At 39.6% G+C, this 20,023-nt stretch overlaps 1 protein-coding gene across 1 annotated transcript; it reads right to left on the reverse strand.

Annotated features, from left to right (window-relative positions):
* Nucleotides 1-4,018: 4,018 nt before the first annotated feature.
* Nucleotides 4,019-4,969, reverse strand: LOC118915014 (olfactory receptor 8S1-like). The gene has a single exon (XM_036890402.2). It carries the CDS (start codon nucleotides 4,967-4,969, stop codon nucleotides 4,019-4,021), a length of 951 nt encoding a protein of 316 aa, XP_036746297.2.
* Between the last annotated feature and the right edge of the window lie 15,054 nt (nucleotides 4,970-20,023).

The raw sequence follows: 20,023 nt of genomic DNA on the forward strand, positions 1-20,023 counted from the left end.
AGAAAAAAGAAAAATTTTTAATTAAAAAAAAAAAAAGGTGGTCGCTGGTTTTTCTTTATTCTCCGGTGCCAGCCTCAGGCCTCTGCTCACCAGTCTTGCTGCCCTGTTTCCCTAGTATTGGCGTCCCTATCTCTTTAAGACTTCCAAAAAGCGCTCGCCAAAACAAAACAGCAAAAAAGCAAAAAAAAAAAAAAAAAAAATGGTCACGCGCTTTTCTTATGTCCTCCGGCGCACGGCCTCCAGCGCCCGCTCACTGTTCTTGCTGCCCTGTTTTCCTAGTATCGAGGGCCCTGCACTCTGGCCCAGATGGCTGGGGCTGGGTGTTCGGCAGTCCTGGGCTCCGTCTCCCTCCCGCTCTGCCTATTCTTCTCCCGCCGGGAGCTGGGGGGAGGGGCACTCGGCTCCCGCGGGGCCAGGACTTGTATCTTACCCCCTTCGTGAGGCACTGGGTTCTCTCAGGTGCGGATGTGGTCTGGATATTGTCCTGTGTCCTCTGTTCTTTATTCTAGGAAGGGTTGTCTTTGTTATATTTTCATAGATATATGTTGTTTTGGGAGGAGATTTCTGCTGCTCTACTCACGCCACCATCTTCCGCCCCTCTCCCTATCTGCCTTTAGAAACCTTGGCCTCATGAAGTATTTAGGGCGTTAGCACACGCTTTTACTTTTAATCTTGAGAAATTCTAAAGAAACCAGAATTCAAAAAGGAAGACCAAAAGAGTAAGTAAGGATCTTGGTCATAACACAATCTCTTTGTTTTATTTGCTGCATTCTCACCTATTATACACAAACTTGTTTTTCACAACATGCAAATTATAATGTAAAATCAGGCAATGTATTATAAATATTGTCTTACAGTATGCTGGATAAGATTCTATTAAATGGCTAAAGTTTTAAAATTAATAATACTGTCTTTAAAAATGGTTTTTGGTACAATTATTATTTGGTACAGTTATAATATTAAACACATATTAACTACTCACTAAATATATATATACATATATACTACATATATATTCACATATATACATGTTACATGTATGTACACACTGACATACATACCAAAGTACATTAAAGTTACTAAATAAAAATAAATTTTGTGTCCTACAGCAGCCTGGTGTAGTATCTTAGATAAAATGATTTTGGATGCAGATTATTTCTAAGATGAGGGAATAAAATGTACTTTGCATTGTATGCATGAGGCAGCATGTATGGACTCTTCTCAGAGTTCAGTTAACATATTAACTCTCATTGTGCTTTTGGGAACCCTAAGACAAGAGACAGTCATGAACACCTAAAGTGATCCTGTTATCTTCTACTGAAGCTGTTATAAAACATTGTTCTTGTGGACAATAATGCAGCCAGGTCTACTTCTAGTACTCAAGCACATTCACTTGTTGATCAACTGACCATTCCTATGGCAACTCATTTGCCTGTGCTGGGAAATAAAATGTTTTTAAAATCTCCCAAACCAGAAAACTTCTCCACAATGATATAAGAGGAAGAAAACAGTTTTGTTGTTGTATAATCATTACATCAGAAAGGGATGTTTATTGCAGGCAATTTGCTAAGAGATTATAAGGACAGAAGAAATCTGACTCTTGTATACAGCGAAGCAGAGGCAACTCATTACATACATGTTCTCAAGGTAAACGATAACTACTCATCAAGTAAGTGGACTTGACGGCACTGTTTGCTACACATAGTTCATCCTATATTCACTTGGTAATTGAGGTAGACATCTCTGTTTACTAATTGGCTTTATCTAAAGGGAAAGTACACTTCTCATATTTTTTTATGGCAGAAGATAGTTTTGGAGGGAAGCACATGTTTCATTTCCCTGCTTCCTTGATGAGAATATTTCAAAGAGATAGCTCCCAGGTCCTTGAGAAACACATTCTTGGGTCATAAAGCTTGCAAGAGGCTTATTAGCTTTTGAAAGCACTTCCAAAGAGCAGAGAAAGAACTTATAATTTTTCTAAAGTAAATGCTCTAAGAAAAGGGAGTGGGAGAATTCTCTACCTGTATTTTCAATGTGGAAGCTGAGTCTATTTTTTAATTGTATGTGCCTTTACACTTGTCTCTCTTCCCCAAGATCAGGCCCTATTTCAGAACCTTCACAGAATGAGAGGTTACCCTTTCCATCCAGACCATCTTTGATGTTCCTTCAATGGCTGCTTAAAAAACCATAGATCTTCACGCCTGTCTTGCTTGTGTAACCCATAGCCTGGAACATGCAATCAAGAGGAGACTCAGTCACAATTAGGTACGATTTTAATACCACTGTATGTCTGGGTGAGACATGCATCTTTAAGGAAGAAGGTATGATGAGTTATAGAGACACCTTTTCCATCTGTGGGACCTCATGCATACTGACAGTCATCACGCTGTTGCCGTGGCTTCTGCAATGTGGGAGCTGTCACCATCATTGTGCATTATTTTCTAACCCTTACAGAAGGATAGGTGCCAATATCCCTGACATGGATGAAGCACCTTGATTAGGAGAAATAGAGTTCCCATGAAATGAAGAAGTTCAGGAGGCAGGTCCCGATGGCATGCAGGAGGGCAGAGCAGAGCAGCATGGCAAAGTTGGTGGTGACATCAAAGCAGGAGAGAGGGAAGAGGGAAGGCAGCTCACAGGAGTAGTGGTGGATGGTTTGACCCTCACAAAGTCCAGAGCAAAAGTGTTTCTTCATTATCGGTCCTAGGAACTGGTGCAGGAACTTCTCAGATCCACACTTGTTCTGGGACAAAGCTCCGCATTTGGCAGTTTTCAATGCTATCCCTCTAGAGACTGACTCCTTCCCTGACACTGCTTGACTACTTGCTGTCATTGAATCCTTTCCCTTCCCACACCTCTCATCTGTCCTTGCTGTGTCACTGTAGCTGTAACCCCTCTTACGTTCTATGCTTGTAGTAGGAGTGTCATGTTTATATTGGTATGTCAGTATGAAGGCTGAATTGTCAAAATGGCTCTTCAAGATTCCCATTCTCTGGTTATTCAAACACTAATCCAGAAACTGCAGCAAAGGGGTTTTGTAGATGTAATAAAAGTCCCAAATCAGTTGACCTTAAAACAGGTGGGCCTAATCTAATCATAGGAGCCCTTTAAAAGCAAAGAGTTTTCCCCTGATGTAGCCAAAGGGGAATGAGAGCCTTTCAGAACATGAGATGTGTGTGCCGTACCGTTGCTGTTTTGAAAATGGAGAGGGCCACCTGGGAACAAGTGAAGGAGACTGTAAGTGAAGAAGGATCCTCAGCCCACAGCCAGCAAGGAAACGGGGACTCGGACCTACGGTTTCAAGGACCTGAATTCTGCCAACAACCTGAATGAGCTCAGAAGCAGACTCTTCCCCAGAGCTTCTAGATAAGAGCCCAACCCAGCCAACACCTTGATTTTGGTCTTATAAGACCCAAAACAGAGAACCTAGCCCAAATTTCTGTTGCAAAGAAATGTAAGGTAATAAATGGTTGTTATGTTAATTTGCTAACTCTTTGGTAGTTTATTACGGCAGCAACGGAGACAGAAGGTAACTAACTGGTCAACTGCAGCTTCCCTCTGTTGACCACACTGATTTCTTTCCACTTGTTTCCAGAGAACTTACCACCACCCATTGGTTTTCCTCCACACATAGAGCCCAAGTGTTTCCCTTCTTCAGAGATCCCGGGTCTCTTTCCTAGACAATCCTTTCCCAAACATATCAATTCAAATTAAAAATTCATAACATAATATATTTCAGGGTCCATCCTAATTTGAATGATTTTCAAAACTGTGAATCATGAATTGAAATGTCATTAACTAAAAATCTGTGCAACTGAGGTTTTCTGACTCACAGGTTCTATCTGAATAGGAATGATTCTGAGCCATGGCGAGCAAAACAGTGCCTAGCACTTTCCTTGATACCTTTTAAGAGGGGAGAACCAGCAACCCTCGTTGCAACATGTGACATAGTGAGAAATCAGGAACTTAATGTTAATTGTCAGTTTTCTTCCTGCCGTTCTATTCTGCTTCCTTCAAGCTATATCTCCTCTGTGCTGAGACATTGTAAATATTTCAGCATTGTTCTTCTCAGAGCTGCTTTCACCTCCTTGTTCTTCAAGCTGTAGATGAGAGGATTCACTAGGGGAGTGATCACACTGTACTGTATGGAAAGGATCAGCTCCAGAGGGGATCCTGAGGTTGGCAGGAGATAGCGAAGAATGGCTGAGCCATAGAACAGGATCACAGCTGTGAGGTGCGAGGAGCAGGTGGAGAAGGCCTTGCTTCTGCCTGAGGTGGAGCTGATGCTCAGGATGGTGGACACAATGCGGGCATAAGAGAAGAAGATCAAGAGGCAGGTCCCGATGGCATGCAGGAGGGCAGAGCAGAGCAGCATGGCAAAGTTGTTAGTGACATCAGAGCAGGAGAGAGGGAAGAGGGAAGGCAGCTCACAGGAGTAGTGGTGGATGGTTTGGGCCTCACAGAAGTCCAAATGCAAAGCCAGGAGGATGTTGACGAGTGCATCCAGAAAGGCCACGACCCAGGAGCCCCACACCAGCCTCACACACAGCTGTTTACTCATCACCTGGCTGTAGAGCAGCGGGTGGCAGATGGCAGCATAGCGGTCATAGGCCATCACTGACAGTAGGCAGGCCTCAATCCCCGTAGTGGCAAACACAAAGAAGACCTGAGCCAGGCAGCCCTCCACTGAGATGGCTTTTCTCTGGGACAGGAGGTTCTCGAGCATCTTGGGCTCAGTGACTGAAGAATAAAAGAGGTCCTGGAGGGACAGATGGCCCAGGAAGAAGTACATGGGTGTGTGGAGGCTAGAATCTGTATGGATCACAAGCATCATCAGAAGGTTCCCCAGCAGAGTCAGAAGGTAAATGAACAGGAACAGGACAAAGAGCAGAGCCTGGACGTGGGGGACAGCAGGCACCAGCCCCAGGAGGATGAACTCAGTGATGCTACTATGATTCCCTGCAGCCATTTTTGGTCTGTTCTTTTGAGAAAAAGCAGGAAGAGGACTGAAATCTCTTCTTTCCACAGCAGTTTCAGAAGGCATCACTCTATTCTCTTTACCATCTATTCCTTCCTGCCTGGTCTGATCTCCATTACCATAGCCCTCATCTCTGCTGTCAGTGGTCCTATGAGCCCTTCTCTTCCCTGGCTCTCTGCTGTGCCATCTCTGAGCTTTGGATCAGCCCCACTAGAGTTTTTTCCCAATAAGGCCAATATGTGGGGGCTTCATGAACTCTCCAGGACCACTAGAGAACCCATGATTAAACTATTCCCTCCCCTTCAGCTGGGCCTTGTGTTCCATGCACTCCTCATCATCGTTTAGGAATTCCAGCAGACTTCCTGGAGGGACTGGTGCACATCTCTGCTCACCTCTAACACCTGGTCTTTACTCTCCTATTCAAAACCCTCTTGTGGCTCATAAACTGATTAATGACTGCATGCTGTGTTTTTGTAGCAGTTTGCCTGATACAAACAAGATGTTTTCCACTGTGTGTGTGCACATGTGTGTGGGCGTGGGGGGTTGTGTGTAGGGGATGGTGAGAAAAGAGACTGAACTCACTTCTCAGGTAAGAAAATTTAAACCCAGGGATTATATGATTTGTCTAGATCCCCACACTGATCAGTTCTTTGAACAGCAAGGAAGTGAGTTTGATTGTACATTTGATTTGATTGTAAAACAAGAGCTTGTCTACCACTCACCTGCTTAGAATAAAAGCCAAGCTCCCTAATGGATTTCAAAGCTTTAGTCACCCCAGTTTCTCTGGCTGCCCTGCCCTGAGGCCGGATAGCTTTGTCTGGTCCTGATTACCCCTTGAGCCACTTTCCGTTTCCTCTGACTCGGTTCAGGCTGATGTATTTCATGTTTCTGTTAATTGATTTACACCTTATTTACTTTTAAATTCTGCCTTATTTACTACCTTTTCCTTGATTTTGATCACTCCCTTCTCTGTTCTTACATAGATCTCTGGGAAAATCATTCTTAACCCCATTTTTTCAGATGATAAAAATAAGGCTAAAAAAGAAAATTCAAGATTCTAATTAATCTCCTTTTAAGCTAGAGACTTAACACCTTCTCTGCTTCCCTTTGCTGTGTGACCATTCACAACACACTAAGTGGTGCCATGTTTGTGTTACTCTCTTGCTTGATCATTTAGTGATATGTGTCTCTACAATGACAGTACAATTTCATGGGGGCAGGAATTGGGGTTTTACTTTCTATGCCCACAAACACACACACATATCAATTTTAATGGACCCTAAATCAATTATTGTTAAATAAATAAATAAGAAAATTGGGCAGATTGTGCAATAAAAACTTTTGGGGATTATCTCCAAACCAGAAGTTCATTTTCAAGTTGTAGTCAAGGGCAAAGCTAAGGAGAACTGGATCTGGGAGAGAAAGGGAGAAGGTGGGATATTTATCTCCTTTCTGTTATAATAGACAAACAGATGGCTTATTCCTTCTTTAGCCTCCAACACCACAGATCCCTGCCTCAGAGGGATCATCCTACACTTTGCTTACACGTTACAATATCCATCTATCTACACATCCATCCATCCATCCATCCATGCATCTATAAAGTATTTAATAAACATTTTGAGTCTGTTCACTGTGAGGCACTGTGTTGCACATGCAGGTGAAGATAGTTCTGCATTGTACTTTTGCTGAACTGATGTGTGAATGCACCTAGCAGAGAGGCCACTCTCCATCATCTAGGTGTGACCAGTCCTCCAGCCTGCTTCCCCATCATCAGATGGAACACTAGCCAGGGAGTGTACATTCAACTCAGCCTCTCCTGGGGTCTTCACGTCTGCTTTGTTACCTGTTAGAGTAACTCTGATCTGTCGCTTGATCTCTGACTCCTTCCTGGGATCTCTAGCTTTGGTGTCTACCAGACAAATCTAATCATAGAGTCTCTCACAGGACTTGGTATAAAAGATATGACCCTGCGCAGAAGGTAAGTATCCCAGTTCTTGAATTCCCTCTCCACCCTACCCCACCCTTGCCACTTTGCCTATCAAATATAAAACTCCCAAAATTTGAGCCCTTCCTTAGAACATATATCTGAGTTCTGTGCAGTGTATGATCTGTAATCCAGGGGACTGATCCAAACTAATGAAGATTCAGCAGTAAAGAACCACTACCTGCAAAAGTCAATTTTATCTCTGAGGCCATAAAGTACTTTTGAAAATAAACAACTTCTCTGGATGTAATACTAACAAAATAACCCCGTAAACCAAATACATTCCTGTCAAGGATTTGAACATTTTTAGAATTTGGAAGTTAATATCAAATTAGTCAGAGAAATTGTTCCAGTTCTTCTACATTTGCTCCATCACATAGAGCTGGCCACACGGACGAGCTCTTGGCCTGAGGGCACTCCAGCATCTTCAGAGGATACTGGAGAAGCTGTTGATTATGATCCAAACGCTGAAAACTTTGATCCCAGAATAGAAGCACCACGATTTATCAGTGCAACAGCTACGTTATGTGACTTGATGACTCATCTCCCTTCAGCCCAAAGCACAGACCATGTGACTAATGAAATCTTCTTTCCAGGGAGGGCAATATCATTGTGCTAATCTTTAAAGAAATGGTGAAATGCAAATACCAAAGTCTTCTTACTTACCTCCAAGAAGAAACACAGTGACTTCAATTCAGCCCAAAGTTTGAGTGAGTGGTGCTAGATCTAAAAATGGGTGTGAGATTAGGGGTCATGAAGTAATTCCATGAAGCAGAGGTTAGGCAGAGACCAAGGGATTCCCTCAAAGCTGTTTACTTTACCTATTTTACTTGAACTGCACACAGAACAAAAACCAAAACTCACTCAGCATTCCATGTGGATTTGTTCAAACACCATCTTAACAGAAGTGGAATATAAAGTTGTAATCAAGTACCGTCATAAATAACCACTATCCTCCTCCCTAGTGAAATTTCAACATTGGAGATTGCTTTTACCAGAGTATGTCTAAAGTAAAATACTACAGTTTTTGTAAGGTTTGCACATTGAGACAGTTATCAAATATCAGGTATCAAGTTATCAAGTATTAGGTCTAATGAGACCATCAGTGCTTTCCAAGGTGACAAGTAGTTAAGAACCAATAATCGGAATGTGAGACTTATTTTAACAGGACCTGACACTGGTCCTCAGAAAATGTTGAGGCCTGAAATAAATGAATGCATAGATAAGTGAGGTTAGGAGGAGAGGAATTTGAAAAGCTTCAGTACTTACAGGAGGGGCCTTGTGACCAGAATGCTTTGTTATGAATAAGTCTCCCACTGTACTTTATATCAATTATTTCAGTAGGGATCAGATTTGGAATGGGAATAAGAGAAGAAAAATGAATTGTCTGCACATATAGGATTGAGGACCTGGAGAAAAAGGGTGTTCACTAGGGCACCAAGATTTTCTGACATTTTCTACAAAATTCTAAGAAGTCCCCTTTCCCAGTGAGTAAGATTATTCATTGAGAAAACACTGGCCTCCTCATCAGCTAATCAGAGAACTTGAGAACAAAAGCTGCTGGAGCATAATAAGAAACAGAGACACAGTTTAAGGAGAAGCAAGTGCTTACTCTCTGTTACATGGGAAGTAAGATAAAGCAAAGAGGTGATTCAGAGATCCAGAGGGAACATCTGACAAAGGGATGTTAATAAAGCTAGAGTGACTGGAAAGGATTTGGGAAACACTCATAAAAATCATAGACTATATTACCGAGATGCTGTACTTTTCTGACACAGAAGATATTTTGTAGTGCTGGCCTTTTCCAGGTAGAAGGACTCGTCTGGGGTTGTAAGAACCAATATTCATTGAGATAACTCTGTGAAAAACAGCACCTTTTATTTTTCTAGTTGGGAGTCACAGGAGGGCAGGAAGACAGAATGTCCTAGCTCTGGACTCTCCTGAGGTCTTGGTCAACCATGTTTCCATTGGCCACAGCAAAAAGATTCTTAAATCCTCAGAAAGTGGAATTTGGTGTTTTTTCTCCATCAGATGATCTCAGGCCTGGCTACATGCAATCTCCTCACTGAGTCTAAATGCTGTGAGTGTAAATACTGTGCTCAACTGAACGGGCAAGACAATGAATCTCAGCTCCAGCCTCTCAGAGAAGCAGGTGTAGTTCGAGCAGATAGTTTATTGGCTGGCTGAATCCGAGAGCTCAGTGGAAAGATGGACCAATTCCCTTTATTCCCTGGAGTAAGAGCCTGAAGCCAAAATTACACAAGTTAATTAGAGAAGTTGCATTTTATAAGAACCCCAGGAAATTATCTCAGATGTTGGCTTCAGAACTTGGCTTTGAAATCTTACTGGAAACCCTGGATGGAACTCCTGTCTGGTGCTCTCCTTTCCCTTCCCTTCCCTCCTTCCCTCCTTCCCTCCTTCCCTCCCTCCTTCCTTCCTTCCTTCCCTCCTTCCCTCCTTCCCTCCTTCCCTCCTTCCCTCCTTCCCTCCTTCCTTCTTTCCTTCTTTCCTTCTTTCCTTCCTTCCTTTCTTCCCTCCTTCCCTCCTTCCTTCCTTCCTTCCTTCCTTCTTTCCTTCCTTCCTTTCTTCCTTTTCAGCTTTATTGAGTTATAATTTAAATTATATGTTATATATTTTAAAAGCACAATATGATGATTGACATACATATACTTTCTAAAAGTATTACCATGATCAGGTTAATTAACATCCAACACCTCACATAGTTACTTTTTTTTATGGAGAAAACACTTAAGTCCACTCTCAACAAATTTCCAGTGCACAGCAGAGTATTATTAACTATAGTCAAGATGCCTTACATGAGCCCCCCAGACCTTATTCCTCCTATAACTGAAGGCTTGTACACTTCGACAGCATCTCCCCATCTCCCTCACCTCCCCAGCCCCTGCTAGCCAACATTCTACTCTCTGTTTCTGAGTTCAGCATTTTAAGATTTAAAAAATCAATTTCTGTGAAAAATGTCTTTGGAATTTTGATAGGGATTGTATTGAATCTGTGGATGGTTTTGGGTAGTATGGATATCTTAACAATATTATGTTCTCTGACCCATGAACATGGGATATCTGACCATTTATTTGTGTCCTCCTCAATATCTTTTGAGTGTCTTATAGTTTTCAGTTGAATGTGCTGTTAGCTGAGGGTTTATCATATGTGAGCTTTATTATGTTGAAGTACAATCTTCGGAACTTTATTTTTGAGTTTTTATCAAAAAAGAATGTTGAACATTGTCAAAGTCTTTCCCACTTCCATTAGGATGATCATATGAATTCCATCTTCTTTATTAGTATGGATACATCATGTTTTTTGATCTTCATATGTTGAACCATCCTTGCATCTTGGAATGAATCCCATTTGATCGTGCTGTATGATCCTTTTAATGTACTGTGCCAGGAGAATAATGGCCTTGTAAAATGTACCTCCTTGTCAATTTTTTGAGAGAGTTTGAGAAGCATTTGTGTTAATTCTTCTTTAAATATTTGGTAGAATTTTCCAGCAAACACATCAGGTCATGAACATTTCTTTGTTAGGAGGTTTAGTTATTGATTCAACCTCCTTAGTTATTATTTGTTCATATTTTGTATTTCTTCATGATTCACTCTTGTTAGGTGGTATACTTCTAGTAATTTATCTCTTACTTCTAGATTATGTAATTTTTTGGTCTATTATAGGATAATATTGTATTTTCTCTGCCTCAGGTTTAGAATCAGCTAATTCTCCATGTAGCACTACATTTTTATTGGAAAATGGTATTAGAAACCAAGCTCTGGGAGCTGAATGTGCTCCTGGTTCCTGGGGTGTTGTTACTTTCAGGCCCTCAGCTCACAGAGCAAGGAAATACTGGTGTATACAAAGCTGTGTATCTATAATATATTCTGTAAATATTTCTATATATATATATATTGAAGGAGAAGAATATTTTCATTTTTACATTCTTGGATACCAAAGAAATAGCCTCAGACAACACTTTGAGATTATGAGTGATATTGACTTTTTAACATTTTCAAACCTTTCATATTTCTCAAATAAAAGCGCATTGTTTTGTAACTGGAGAAACAATAATGTTCAATACTTTTAATGAATTGACAGATTATAAGACAATGGAATTCTTTATCAGAATTGTAGAGGAGTAATTGTTATACACATAAAGTATGTAAAATTCCACAAACTGTGTCTGGCTTATAATAACATCTCAGTAAATATTAACTTCCTCATTTCTTTTGCTAATGGCTAAGAATAAGGCTATAATAGAATATATGAAGAAGAGTTATGAATTAAAAACCCTATGATGTGTTTTCCTCATTGATACCAAAGGTAAGAGAACAACCATGTCTTTCTAATGATTTTTACCTCTCCTTACATTCTTATCCTTCCTTATTCCCCACACTGACACTGGTGGTACAGTCATGTGTGAGACCTTTTCTCCTTTAGGTTGGCTCTGAGTCATCAAGGTGAATCACCCAAGACAGGAGAGAATGGAGCATCCTATTGAGTGGGGGTTGTGAAAGGGTGCAGGCACATAGGTTAGCCTTTGAGGTTCCTTGAAGTAAAAATACAAGCATAGTGATTGAGGACACCTCAGGAGGTGGAGGCCTGACCGGTGTGTGCATCCTGTTCTTTCAAAGGAAGTTTTCTTGTGGTGTCAGTAGATTATACATAATGTACTGAGATGTACAGGGGAATATGAAAGGCCCAGTGGGGAATTCTGTTCTCACTGGTTGTGTTCCATTTTGGAGCCATCTGGTATCTACTTAGAACAGAATGTACTTGAGGAAGGAAGAAAACAATTTAAGTCACAAGAAGAAATGGTTAAAATATGTATGGTTAAATATAGGTAAACCAAAATGACATGAATATAATAAAATTGGTGTTTATTTTGTGGAAATAAAAAAGACATGTGAAATATTTGGCAATGATATTGTCTGGGATGGGGAGAAGCTTATTGATAAATGCATATTATTAGCAATATTTTAGTTGCTAGCTTTAGTTGTGGAACCAAGGAAGCTTTATAACGCCATTTAAAAAACAAACAAATAATTAATGAAACCAAGAGCTGGTTCTTTGAGAAAATAAACAAAATAGACAAACCCTTAGCCAGACTTATTAAGAAAAAAGGGAATCTACACACATAAACAGAATCAGAAATGAGAAAGGAAAAATCACAAGACACCACAGAAATACAAAGAATTATTAGAGAATACTATGAAAATCTACATGCTAACAATCTGGATAGCCTAGAAGAAATGGACGACTTTCTAGAAAAATACAACCTTCCAAGACTGACCAAGGAAGAAACAGAAAATCTAAACAGATAAATTATCAGCAATGAAATTGAATCAGTAATCAAAAAACTACCCAAACCCCTGGACCAGATGGATTCACCATGGAATTTTATCAGACATTTAGAGAAGACCTAATACCCATTCTCCTTAAAGTTTTCCAAAAAGTAGAAGAGGAGAGAATGCTTCAAAACTCATTCTATGAAGCCAGCATCACTCTACTACCAAAACCAGGCAAAGACACCACAAAAAAAGAAAATTACAGGCCAATATCCCTGATGAACATAGATGCAAAAAACTCAACAAAATATTAGCAAACTGAATTCAAAAATACATCAATAAGATCATACATCATGATCAAGTGTGATTTATTACAGGGATGCAAGGATGGTACAATATTCAAAAATCCATCAACATCATCTACCATCAAGAAAAAGAAGGACAAATGGAAATCACATGATCATCTCCATAGGTGCTGAAAAAGTATTTGACAAAATTCAACATCCATTCATGATATAAACTCTCAACAAAATAGTTATAGAGGGCAAGTACCTCAATATAATAAAGGCCATATATGACAAACCCACAGCCAACATCATACTTAACAGCAAAAAACAGAAAGCTTTTCCTCTAAGATCTGGAACAAGACAATGATGCCCACTCTCTGTGCTTCTATTCAACATAGTACTAGAGGTCCTAGCCACAGCAATCAGACAACACAAAGAAATAAAAGGCATCCAGATTGGTAAGGACAAAGTTAAACTGTCACTGTTTGCAGATGACATGATATTATACAAAAAAAAAACTTTAAAAATCCACCAAAAAGCCACTAGCACTAATCATTGAATTCAGCAAAGTTGCAGGATACAAAATGAATACACAGAAATCTGTTGCATTAAACTAACAGTGAACTAGAAAAAACAGAAATCAGGAAAATAACTCCATGTACAATTATGTTAAAAAGAATGAAATACCTAGGAATAAACCTAACCAATTAGGTGAAAGACCTGTACCCTGAAAACTACAAGACAGTCATGAGAGAAATTAGAAAAGACACCAATAAATGGAAGTACTTCCCGTGCCCATAGATAGGAAGAATTAGTATTGCCAAAATGGCCACCCTGCCTAAAGCAATCTACAGATTCAATGCAATCCCTATCAAAATACCAAGAGCATTCTTCAACAAACTAGAACAAATAGTTCTAAAATTCATATGGAACCATGAAAGTCCCCAAACATCCAAAGCAATCCTGAGAAAGAAGAACAAAGCTGGGGTGATTACACTCCCTAACTTCAAGCTCTACTACAAAGCCATACTAATCAAAACAATTTGGTACTGGCACAATAACAGACTCATAGATCAATGGAACAGACTAGAGAGCCCAGAAATAAACCCACACATATATGGCCAATTAATATACAATAAAGGAGCCATATACAATGGGGAAATGACAGCCTCTTCAACAAATGGTGTTGGGAAAACTGGACAGCTACATGTTAAGAAAATGAAACTGGATTACTGTCTAGCCCCATTAACAAAAGTAAACTTTAAATGGATCAAAGACCTGAATGTAAGTCATGAATCCATAAACTCATAGAAGAAAACATAGGCAAAACTTTCTTGAATATAAACGTGAGCAACTTTTTCCTGAACACATCTCCTTGGGCAAGGGAAACAAAAGCAAAAATGAACAAATGGGACTACATCAAACTAAAAATCTTCTGTACATCAAAGGACACCATCAGTAGAAGAAACAGGCATCCTACAGTATGGGAGAATGTATTCATAAACAACTTATCCGATAAGAGGTTAACATCCAAAATATATAAAGAGCTCACATGCGTCAACACCCAAAAAAGCAAATAACCCAATTAAAAAATGGGCAGAGGATCTGAACAATTCAGATGGCCAACAGGCACATGAAAAAATGTTCCACATCGCTACTCATCAGGGAAATGCAAACAGAAAACTGCAATGAGCTATCACCTCACACCAGTTAGGATGGCCAACATTCAAAAGATATGAAATAACAAATGCTGGGGAGGATGTGGAGAAATGGGAACCCTCCTACACTGCTCATGGGAATGTAAATTAGTTCAACCATTGTGGAAAACAATATGAAGTTTCCTCAAAAAACTAACAATAGAAATACCATTTGACCCAGTTATTCCCCTCTTAGGAATTAACCTGAAGAAAACAAGATCCCTGATTCAAAAAGACATATGCAACCCTGTGTTTATCGCCAAACTATTTACAACAGCCAAGATATGGAAGCAACCTAAATGTCCATCAATAGATGAATAGATAAAGAAGATGTGGTATGTATACACAATGGAATATTATTCAGCCATAAAAAGAAAACAAACCCTACCATTTGCAACAACGTGGATGGAGATAGAGGGTATTATGCTCAGTGAAATAAGCCAGGCAGAGAAAGACAAGTATCAAATAATTTCACTGATTTGTGGAGTATAACAACAAAGCAAAATTAAAGGAACAAAACAGCAGCAGACTCACAGACTCCAAGAAGTGACTAGTGGTTACCAAAGGGAAGGGGTTGGGGAGGGTGGGTGGGGAGGGAAAGAGAAGGGGATTAAGGGGCATTATAATTAGCACTCACAATATAGGTAGGTCTCAAGGAAGGCAGTACAGCACAGAAGACAAGTAATGACTCTATAGCAACTTACTACACTGATAGTGACTGCAGTGATAGGGGGGACTTGATAATATGGGTGAACATTGAAACCACAATGTTGCTCAAGCAAAACCTTCATAAGATTGCATATCAATGATACCTTACTTTAAAAAAAAAAAGCCATCATCACCTAAGAGCCTCAAATTGCAATATTTCAGTTTAGGGTTACATTGGTCCTTTGCCTAAATTTCTAGGCAATCACTGGGGCAGTGAATTCTTCAGATTCATCCTCATGCTGAGCAGCCATTTGCTCTGCAGGGCGGGTAGAGACTTAAGCTCCCAGTCCTTGGCCTCCCAGGTGTCTCCTTTCTAATCATTTACAAGCCCTACATTCACTTTTATATTCTTGACTTTACGTGGCCTGGGCTGGAAGCCTGCACAGGACATTTTCCAGCTTCTCTTGCTCATAGGTTTTTTATTACATTGAGCCAATTGGAACAGTGGTCTCTTCTAATAATAATAGTAATAATAATTTTTTTTTAAAGGAGAAAAAGAGGATGAGTAAGAGGAGGATTGAAGAAGAATGGAGGAGGAGGAGGAGGAGAGGGAGACACTGCAGCGCATCTGATCCCAGCATGCGGCGCCCAGCTCCTCATCGGCTGTCCCAGCGTGGTCTGCGATTCCTCTTCTAGACAGTCGTGGCCACAGTACCCCCAGCAGAGCAGCAGCCAGTGTGGAGCCATCAGCTTCCACCTAGGGTTGGAGTAACTTCATTCTTTCTTGCTTCCCCAGGACCCCCTCCATCCTTCTCCCTTTTGGCCATCCAGTCATTCCAACAATTCATATTAAATCCATCTTCATTTTAGATATTTGTAGTAAATTACAGTGTCTAGTCTCCTCCCTAGTCCATGCACTTTTCTAAACCTCATCACTTTCCCCAGAACAAGATCTCCCAGACTTACCCTTCTGAGCCAGTAGTAAGGCCTAGAAGAGGAAACAAGCAGGTGCTATGCTATGCTAGACTGGATGCAATTCTCTCCCGTTTGCCGCATACCAGGTAATCTATTCACCTATCCATCCATCTACCCACCCACACCTCCATTTATCCATTATTTCATTCACTCACAAACTCATCAATAATCCAGGGCTGAATTCCCTTGTTAGCCTTTTCTTCATGTCAAAACTTGAAATCTGACCCATCATTATACACTCAGGCTCTACCCCTTCTTGAGCCCTTTGCCTGGAATGTTAACTTCTTACCATGACCCTAACTTGCCCACTGACCCTCTGAGTCAACTGCAAATTCTTAGGCTTTTACCTGATATGAAATGGTCTCATGTTGGTTGCCCATAGAATTCAAAATAACAAGTCCTTTTTCTCCTGGGACAGCCCAGGAATTAGTTTTTGCTCTTCCTGGCTTCCCTCACTCATGCTATGCAGTGTTTAGGCATCTTCCCATATTCCAATCCCTTCTCAGACCAGATCCAGGTTAACTCTGAGTTGTGTCCAGTGGGTAATGTGCAGTCTAGCACGATGGACCAAGTTAATTCGGTCTCTACAGTGCATAAATGAAGAAGAAAAATCAATTGGAAAAGTCAGTTTTAGGGGTTTATTCTCATCTTTGTGCTTGTAAAATTCTGTGGAATAAACATTCCCTCTCACTTCTACAATAGCAAAATAAATCTATTCAATTCAAAATTTCTAAGCATTTTCACTCCACTGCCTATCTTTGAGCAGATAACTGCTTCTATTCTCCCACACTGATATTCGATGTAGATCTGGCCCAAAAGACCCATCAGCAAGGTAGGTGGAACCCCATACTGTAGGATTCCAGATTTTCTCACCCCAGTCCCAAGACTCTCTCTGGTGACAAGGTGAATATGGGGCTTATTTTAGCCGTGTAGCCAAAGTTCAACACAAATTCTAAATTCTGCTCACTTACCTTGAAGAGGGAACACAGTAGATTTAATTCACACTGAATTCTGAATGGCTATTTTTTTAATTCAGAAAATGGGGAAGACAAGAGGGACAGATTTCTTTGCTTACAGAGAGAAGAGTGGTTGGCCCAAAATTGGAGCCCAGGGCTTTCCCCAAGATACTTAATTTGCTATCATCAGGGATAGCTCTGCTTGAACACTTCTCACATGCTGCTTATTTGTACCTCGTCTACATTTTTTTCAGATTCTGTCTTAAAAGAAGTGGAGCAGGAGGTTGGATTTTTGTAATTTTAAGAAAAGTATCTGTGAATTTCTTTATGGGAAATTCAAATTTCTTAAAACAACCTGTGTCTAAATTTAAATTTTTTAATGTTTTCTCTGGCAAACATAAGACATTATTATCTTTATAAATTATTGAATCATTTAGGTTTTGTATCGTTATTTCCAAAGATAGAGGTAGCTGAAGACTAGTCCATGTCTAACACTTCATCTGCCCAGTGTAATTACACAGAAAATGTTTGTACTCTGGAAAATGTCTGGGTAGATGGAGTAATACAGACAGGGGAAAAGACAGGTCTAGTGCTGGAAGGCAGAACTTGGCTGCCCCTGGTCCACTGGTCTCCCCAGAATGGGGAGAAATAGCGTGCACGGAAGTTAGACTTCACCTACCTTAGTATTTTTCCCTGAAAGTCTGTTGTCTTTTCCTCCTTCTCCTTTCCACCACCTACATTATTGGTGACTATAATTGATAGGGAGGTAAATAAGAGCTGAAAACTGAACCCTTCTGTCCAGCACACATGATTAGACTTTTAGAACAGGGGGATTCTAGGATCCAGGAACTCCCTGTTTACTCTGATAAATTTCCCCCATACCTCTCCAGAAGCAACCTCTCAGGTGGTTGTTTCAGCTTCCCTTAGACCTGAAATTTCCAGATAATGCAATTTCGTAGCAAGAGTGCAAGAAATCAACAAAACCAAATTTCAATAGTAAAGAAGCATTATTGAGTAGATAGTAAGATGATAAAACCCTTGGTGGAGGGAAAATCCTTAAAGCCCCAGTGTAATTGGTGCTTAGAGCCTAGAGCTTAGCTCCAGCGTAGGAAAATGATCATGAGAGGGAAGAGTGGCCTCAGAGAGCCCGGAGTAGAAGGTGGATAAGAAGAGACAAACATAACTTGGAAATCTCCAGAGGGGGTGGAGGAGGTGAAGATCATTGCAGAAATCAAGGAGGACATTACCCTGTCCTGACACTGCTTAAAACATTTCATTTGATCATGTAAGAACACTTAACCTAAGATCTACCCTCTTAACAATTTTTAAGTGTACCATCCATTATTGTTGAGTATAGGCACAATGCTGCACAGCAGATTTCTAGAGCTTTTAATCTTGCTTAACTAAAACTTCATGTCTATTAATTAGTAACTACCCATTTCCCTCTCCCCCAACTCACTAGAAAACACAATTCCACTATCTGATTCTATGAATCAGACTCTTTTAGACAACTCATATAAATGGAAGCATGCAGTATTTGTCTTTCTTTGTCTGAATTATCTCACACAGGTTGTCCTCAAGATTAATCCATGTTGTTGCATATTGCAGAATGCCCTTTTTTTTAATGCTGAATTATATTCCATTATATGTATATGTATTATATGTATATATCACATTTTCTTTATCCATTTGTCCACTGATGGGCATTTAGATTATTTATACATCTTGGCTATTGTAAAGAGTGTTACAATGAGCATAGGAGAGTAATATTCTTTGAGATCAAGATCCTGATATCAACACTTTTGGATAAATACCCCAAAGTGCATTTGTTAGATAGTGTTATACTTTCTATCTTCAAGTTTTTGAGGATCCTCCATATTGTTTTCCATACTGGCTGCACAACTTTGCATTCCTACCAACAGGGTCCAGGGGTTCAAATTTCTCCACATCCTCACCAACACTTCTTGCCTTCATTTTTTTGATAATAGCTATTCTGACAGGTGTAGGGTAACATCGCATTGAGGTTTTAATTTGCATTTCCATGATAATTAGTAATATTGAGTACCTATTGGCTATTTGTGGATAAACCATATGTTAGTCCACAAAACAAATCTCAATAAATTTAAAGAGATTAAATCATACAAACTATTATCTTTTACCACAGTGGGATGATGCTATAAATTAGTAACACAAGGAAACTGGGAAATTAACAAATATATCAAATTAAACTATGCACTTAAACAATCAATGGGTCAAAGAAGAAACAAAGGAAAATAAGAAAATACATTGAGAAGAATGAAAATGGGAAAATACAAATCCAAACTTATTGGATACAGGAAAAGCAGTGCTCAGAGAGGGATATATGTCCATAAATACCTACATGGAAGGAAAAGAAAAATTTCAAATGAATAACATAACTTCTCACCTTAAGGAACTAGAAATAGAAGAACAAACCAAACCTAAAGCCATAACAAAGAAGGAAATAATAAATATTAGAATGGAACTAAATGAAATAAAAAATAGAAAACAGTAGAATCAAAGAGCCCAAATGTTGGCTGTTTGGAAAGATTAACAAAATTGACAAACCTTGAGGTACAATGAGCAAGAAAAAAAAAAAGACTCAACAAAATCAGATATGAAAGTGGGGACATTTCCAGCATGTTACAGAAATTTGTAAATTTGTAAGAGAATACTATGAAAAACTGAATACCAACAAATCAGTTTACATAAAATGAATTGCCTGGAAGCACACAAACTACCAAAATTTACTCAAAAAGAAATAGAAAATCTGAGCAGACCTGTCATAAGCAAAGAGAGGGTATCAGTCAAAAGTCTCAATTAAACAAAACTCCATGACCAGATGGCTTCACTGGTGAATTCTACCTAATGTTTAAACAAGAATTAATGCTAATTATTCTCAGACTCTTCAAAAAGTTTGAGGAGAGAACATATCCTAACTTATTCAGTGAGGCCAGAATCAACCTGATATCAAAGCCAAACAAAGACATCACTAGAAAGGAAACTTGCAGAGGAGGATCCTCATAAATATCTGGAAAAATCCTAGCAATATACCAAATTCAGCAGTTTATCAAAAGAACTATACAACAAAAATAAGCAAGATTTATACCAGGAAGACAAGGCTCGTTCAAATAAAAAAAATCAGCCAATATAATTCAACACATCCTACAATAACAGGGTGGG

The sequence above is a fragment of the Manis pentadactyla genome, chromosome 10 (assembly GCF_030020395.1).
Source record: "Manis pentadactyla isolate mManPen7 chromosome 10, mManPen7.hap1, whole genome shotgun sequence".
Lineage (NCBI taxonomy): Eukaryota > Metazoa > Chordata > Mammalia > Pholidota > Manidae > Manis > Manis pentadactyla.